Source organism: Photinus pyralis, unplaced genomic scaffold (genome assembly GCF_008802855.1).
Source record: "Photinus pyralis isolate 1611_PpyrPB1 unplaced genomic scaffold, Ppyr1.3 Ppyr1.4_LG4, whole genome shotgun sequence".
Classification (NCBI taxonomy): Eukaryota; Metazoa; Arthropoda; class Insecta; order Coleoptera; family Lampyridae; genus Photinus; species Photinus pyralis.
This window is the reverse complement of record NW_022170511.1, coordinates 15,384,269-15,390,864: the sequence shown is the minus strand read 5'-3', so window position 1 is coordinate 15,390,864 and position 6,596 is coordinate 15,384,269. Positions and strand designations below refer to the sequence as shown.

General features: G+C 41.8%; 1 protein-coding gene across 1 annotated transcript; it reads left to right on the top strand.

Moving 5' to 3' along the window:
- Positions 1-213: 213 nt before the first annotated feature.
- LOC116167777 lies at positions 214-6,417 on the top strand (the record flags this gene model as incomplete). The annotated part of the gene is given in 10 exon segments (XM_031483288.1): positions 214-300; positions 346-521; positions 572-612; positions 2,600-2,819; positions 2,876-3,054; positions 5,146-5,175; positions 5,237-5,297; positions 5,372-5,493; positions 5,561-5,718; positions 5,774-6,417. Coding segments are annotated over 7 exon segments (702 nt in total). The 5' UTR covers positions 214-300; positions 346-464.
- Between the last annotated feature and the right edge of the window lie 179 nt (positions 6,418-6,596).

Genomic DNA, 6,596 nt, shown 5'->3' with positions numbered 1-6,596 from the left:
GGAGATGCTGCGTAGCTCTACAGCCGGAGATATCAGGTCTCCACTTTTAATAAACTAAAACCTTGTTTTTTCAAGAAAATATAATTAAACAAATATATGTACAAAATATTTACAAAATAAAGAAAACTAAAAATGATTGAATGCGACCCAAGTAGGAGGGGTCGACCGGGACAATTGACACTCGTGGTAGTTTTGTTAACCTGTAACTGATATCACGTTAGCTTCCAGAATGAACAACCGGTAGGTAGTTTCAAAGACCACTTCTATGATTCAACTTTACACGGGATCAATATAAATCAAGTAAGTTTTGCGTTAGACGCTCAAGTACAAAAATATTCGGGGTAGATTACAGGAAGGCTGGTTCCAGTCGAGCGCGAATTTACATTCGCAGCGTCTACCGAAATTTCACCACAGGGATAACCTAATTCTGAGCACGGCTATACAGCCGTATACTTTTTCCACGGATGGTAACAGGAAGAGCGCGGTCCTACGACCTGCACCTCTTTGTACTGTATAGTCAGGTAACCCCAAATTAACGGCACGGCTATACGGCCGTACACTTTTAATTCAGGAAGGGTTTCAGAGCGCGGTACTACAACCGGCACGTCTGAGGTAAATTATTCAACAGGGCGGGTGTCAGAGCGCGATTTACAATCGCTAACGTCTGACCAGGAAACAGGAAAGAATTTCTTAGGATCAGGAAAACAATTCTAAGACGAGTCCCCTTTCTGGTCTGGTTTCTGTTTATATAGTCTGTGGAAGGAAGTGGGAATGTAATGGTGATGGTAATCGTACTGGTGGGAATGTCCACAAACATGACGTCTTTGAAACTACCGCCCTCTCCTGATAGAAATCTAGATTAATTTCCAATTCCTACAGGAGTCAAATTACAAATTAATCTTATAACATTTCACATCATTACATACCACCCCTTCCTGGGACTAGACCGGTTTGGCTAGACCTAGTGCCACCGCATCCTGTCGTTTCAGGTATAATCTTTGACCCGGTGCAACGAGGATGGCTGCCCTTCGGTTGTTTCTTCTGTTTTTCCGCTTCATTCTTCTACTTAGTATCTTCGTGTCTCCCAATGTTTCTCCACTTCCACTCACCTTCCCCATCGACCTTGGTTTACCCCTGCTTTCTAGTATTTGATTTGCGGGTTGTTCCGGAAGTGGTTGTATCCCCAAAGTTTCCATTTTGGTCCCCTCATCGCCGCTTGGAATTTTCCCCCATTCCATTGGTGCTTCCCAAATTTCTCTTAATTCTTTGTCCGGAGTGGGCAGTGTTGGCCAATCTACCATTGGGGATGGAGTGGAACCCTGGCTGCTTTGATGTATCTGGCTTACTATTTCTGGTGTCTTCTTTTCACCGCCTCCTTCCTTTCCCTTATACGGGCTGTAAGGGCTCCCAAATAACCTCTTCATTTTCTGATTTAATTCTTCTACATCCACCTTTCTTTGCTTGCCTGACCGTCCTTCATTCTTCTTGTCTTTCTTTGTCCTTCTTACCGGTGCCATCTCGACCTGACTAATTTTTCCCTGCTTGGTTTCCTTCTCTTGTACTGTGTTCAATGCCCCTCCTTCTACCATCTCTTCTATTGGTATGGAATGTATCAGATTATCATCAATGTCTTGACCCATCACCCTAATATCTTTGACATGTACTCTTAGATATTCCCCTCTTTTCTTCTTACCTTGCAATTCCACAATTACAGGAGATATAATTCGTTTTATTTCATATGGCCCATCATATTTTGGTGTTAGTTTATTCGAAATTCCTTTTGCTTTATCCGACAATATATGCTCCCTGCAATATACCAACTCACCCACTTTAGGTTTATAAGGCCTTCTTCTCAAATTGTATGGTTTTCTTTGTTCCTCGAACGCCTTACTTAGTGCTTCCCTGGCCAATTGTCTCATCTCCTGTACTTTTCCCATCCTTTCTTCATGTTCCTCAGGTTGTAACTCCTCGCCTTCCTGCTTTGATTTCACTTCCCTAATTAATGTGCCTGTTGGTAGGAGTTCTCGCCCATAGTTCAGGAATGCTGGACTAAATTTAGTGGAATTATGTCTTACCGTATTCATTGCGAATGCTATTTCCGCCAACGTAGTGTCCCATTTCTTAGCTTCCCCTTTTGTCACCTGTGCTATCATAGTACCCACCACCTTGTTAGCTCTTTCTACCGGATTAGCCTGGGGTGTATATGGTGGCGTTAATCTTTGTTTTATTCCCCATTCCTTCAACACCTTTCTAAAAGCCTGACTTGTGAATTGGGATCCATTGTCTGATATCACCGTCCTCGGACTGCCAAATTGGTAAATAATGTTTTCCTGAAACTGTCTGATTAACACTGCACTGGTTGCTTTTCTTATGGCCTTTATCTGCACCCACTTAGTGAACTTGTCTTGGAAAACGATCGCATAACAGTTCCCTTTGCTGGACCTGGGGAATGGACCAATTAAGTCTATGCTCACCGTTTCCCATGGTTCATCTACCCTCGTGAAGTACATTTCTCCTGGTGGCTTCTGTGTGGAATGTTTATATCTCAGGCACGTGTCACATTTTCTTATGTATTGTATGATGTCTCTTGTGCTTCCAGGCCAATAATAGTTCTGAAAAACCCGGGAGATGGTTTTCGAACTTCCCAGATGTCCCGCTGTAGGTTCATCATGGCATTCCTTCATTATGCGCATCCTTTCTGTCTTGGGAATGCAAAGCTTCCATCGGCTTTCCAAACCTTCTGCAATTTCCGGTGTGCATCGTGGGAACGACCGGTACAAATATCCCTGCTCTATCTTATATTCCGGAAACTGTTCTGGGTTCGTCTGTACCTTTAACATTAAACTGTCGTACCACTTACATTCTTTATTTTCAGGTGTCTTCGGCTCTTCCTCCAATGGTTGTATTGGAGTCAAATTCTCAACTTCCTCATACCGGCGAGATAATGCATCGGCTACCAGATTCCATTTTCCCTTCCTGTATATCACCTCAAAGTCGTAGGGCTGCAATTGTAATATCCATCGAGCTAATCGGGACGTGGGTTTTTCCATTGTGGTGAGCCATTTTAGACTTCTATGATCTGTGATTACTTTAAAATGGTAACCCTCCAGATATCCTTTTAATTTCTCAATGGCCCACACCACTGCTAAGCATTCTTGCTCTATTGTGGAATAATTGCGTTCTGCCTGATTTAATGCCCTACTAATATATGCAATTACTTTTTCCTCACCTTCTTGCTCCTGTGTAAGTACAGCTCCTAGTCCACTATTGCTTGCGTCTGTTTGCAACACAAAAGTTTCTTTAAAATCAGGGCATGTGAGTACCGGTGCGGTTGTTAATGCTTCCTTTAATTTTTCAAAAGCTTGTTGTTGCTGTTGACCCCACTGAAATTTATTCTTCTTTTTCAGAAGTTCCGTTAATGGTTCCGCCAATTTCGAGAATTGTGGAATGAATTTTCGATACCAGGATGCTACTCCTAAAAACCGTCTTACTCCTTTTACATTACCTGGTGCTTCCATTCCCACAATAGCTTCTACTTTCTCCGGATCTGGCCGGACTCCTTCTCTATTTACCACATGTCCTAGATATTTAAGCTCTGTTCTACAAAAGACACATTTTTCTATTTGTAGTTGGAGACCATTCTCCCTTAGCCTACGTAGAACCTCCTGCAAAATGTTTAAATGTTCGTTAAAACTCTTACTTATTATGATGATGTCATCTAGATATGCGAATGCTTTTTCTTCCATTTCTGGTCCTAATATTTCGTCTAGTAACCTTTGAAATGTTGCTGGTGCTGAATGTAAACCGAACGGGAGTACTTGAAATTGAAATAGTCCTCTTCCTGGGACAGTGAAAGCGGTTACAGGCTTACTTTCTTCACTCAGAGGTACCTGCCAGTATCCATTTTTCAAATCTAGAGTACTAATATATCTGGCTTCTCTTAATCTATGTAGTATCCCTTGGACTTGTGGTAAAGGGTACGCATCTTTGACTGTTCTTTGATTAACCTGTCTATAATCAATGCAGAAACGATACTTGCCTGATGGTTTCTTGACTAACACGATGGGTGAGCTCCAAGGACTTCTGGATGGTTCTATTACCTTGTCCTCTAACATCTTATCCACTTCTTCATTAATGATTGCTTGTATGGCTGGATTTCTTGGATAATACCTTTGTTTGCATGGTTCTGCTTCTGGTTTTACCGTTATTGTATGTGTAATTGCAGCAGTTCTCCCTGGCGAATTTTTAAAATGCTCCAATTCTGTTTCTAGGAACTTATTCAAGATGATTAACTGGTTCCCCTCTAATCCTTTGATGCCATCTAACCTGGATGCATGATTTACATTTAAATCTATTACCTCATCAAAGAGCTTCATCGTTTTCTGTCTGAAATTTAACTGGACGTCCTTCTGTATCAAGAAATCCATTCCTATTATTATGTCGGATGTCAGTCCAGGAAGGTGTTGATATTCCAGCTCCATGTGATTCCCCCCTATCTGGCTGGGAACTCGACATCTTCCCTTCGTGTTTACCTCCGTACCATCTGCTAATTGGACCGTTATCGCTTGGCCTGCTGCTGGTAACATTTTTTTATGTTTGAGTAATTCAACTACCTTGTTCCCTATATAGGATCGTGCTGCCCCTGTATCGATTAATGCTAAAAAGGGATTTCCAAAAATTCCGATTGTCATAAACAAACGACAGTCTTCATCTGGCAGGACTGGTTTCGGCGACTGGTTTGTATGACATAGACAATTATTTGGATTAGTAGTCAATTTCCTACTAAATTCTGTTTCAGGATATTTGGCCATGTTGTAGAGGGACTCCTGGGGTTCCTTTACTGGCGTTTCTCGTTTCCCGTTCTCTGGCAATTGCAATCTTTGGACAAGATTCCTTCTTTTCCACACCTAGAACAAAAGGGTTTAAACTCACCCCGACAAAACCTCCTTTGATGGCCCCTTTCTCCGCAATTCCAGCAAACTTCACTCCTTTGGTAACTACTTCTATCCTCTTTTCTTCTCATTGTATTTGTTGCTTCCCCGCTTACTCTATCTGGACTTCTTTCTAACCTATTAGGTGCTGTTCTTGCTTCAAACCTTACCCTCGGGCTACCCCAATTGTGACTGACTGGATTTACTGTTTTAGGCAACCTTTCAAATTCCCCTGCGAATTCCAGTAAGTCCGATAAGCTGTTGAAGTCCCTTGGCCGAATATAATGTTTATATTCTGTTCGCAGATTTTCATATATTCTATCCAATTGGCTGTGCCTGGACATTTCTCCCTGCCTTCGGATTAATGTGAGTATGTCCGTGATGTAGTCTGCTGCCTTTTCCCCTGGCCGTTGAATTCTGTTTCGGATGTCTTCCTCCAGCTTAAATCGATACCTGTATGGGAGGAAGTATATCTCGACACTATCGACGACATCGGCCCAATTTCTCCACCCATCTTTGTGGTTCCTGTACCAAAGCAACGCTTTACCTTTTAGCATTTCCGGTAAGGTTCTTAATAAATCTTCATTCTCGAATCCATAACAAGTTTTTAATTCTTCCACCCTTTCTAGGAATGATATTGGATCACCAGTACCATCAAATTTAACTCCCCACTTCCGCACCTTATCACTTAGTTCTGCAGCTGTTGGTTTACCCACTGGCACTTGCCCTGGCTCCCTTGTGTGCTGATGTCTCTCTGATCTGGAAGTGGTCTCATACCTGGTTTTTGGTATTGTTCCTTTTGAAGTTATGGATTCTTTTTCCTTATGTTCTTCTGGTTCTAGGTCACTTGCAGTTCCCAGTGGATCACGAATATACCGTATTAACCTGGCCCTCAACTCCTCGACTGTACCAGTGGACTTCACTCCCCTATCGTCTAATTCTGCGATTAATTCTTCCTTCCTCTTTGTGTAGACCCACCCGATCTTTGGTTCGGGTTCCATTTTCTCCGCCTGAGGTTCGTCTCCTGGCATCTCGTGGTACGTATGTAACTATTCCCTAATTAACTAACTATATTACAGGTTCTGGAAAACTAAAAGAAATAAAAATTATCCTGGAAAACAAAATTAAATTCAAACTGGAAAATTACACAAATCCTTTTTGGAAGCTAGAATAGTTTTAATTGTTAGTAGCTTACTTGCATGTACTTTTCTCTTCTTTAAACTGCTCGGGCGCCACTTTTTATGGTCCTAAGGGTTACAAACTACCCTTTGCCTATTGGTAACCCAAGGACCTCCAAAAAAATCTCCCATTCCTAAACCCCCTCCTGTTCACCCATACAACACTGTATGGTTGGTTGCCTATGGTTCAGGTTCACCGGGAGATGCTGCGTAGCTCTACAGCCGGAGATATCAGGTCTCCACTTTTAATAAACTAAAACCTTGTTTTTTTCAAGAAAATATAATTAAACAAATATATGTACAAAATAAAGAAAACTAAAAATGATTGAATGCGACCCAAGTAGGAGGGGTCGACCGGGACAATTGACACTCGTGGTAGTTTTGTTAACCTGTAACTGATATCACGTTAGCTTCCAGAATGAACAACCGGTAGGTAGTTTCAAAGACCACTTCTATGATTCAACTTTACACGGGATCAATATAAATC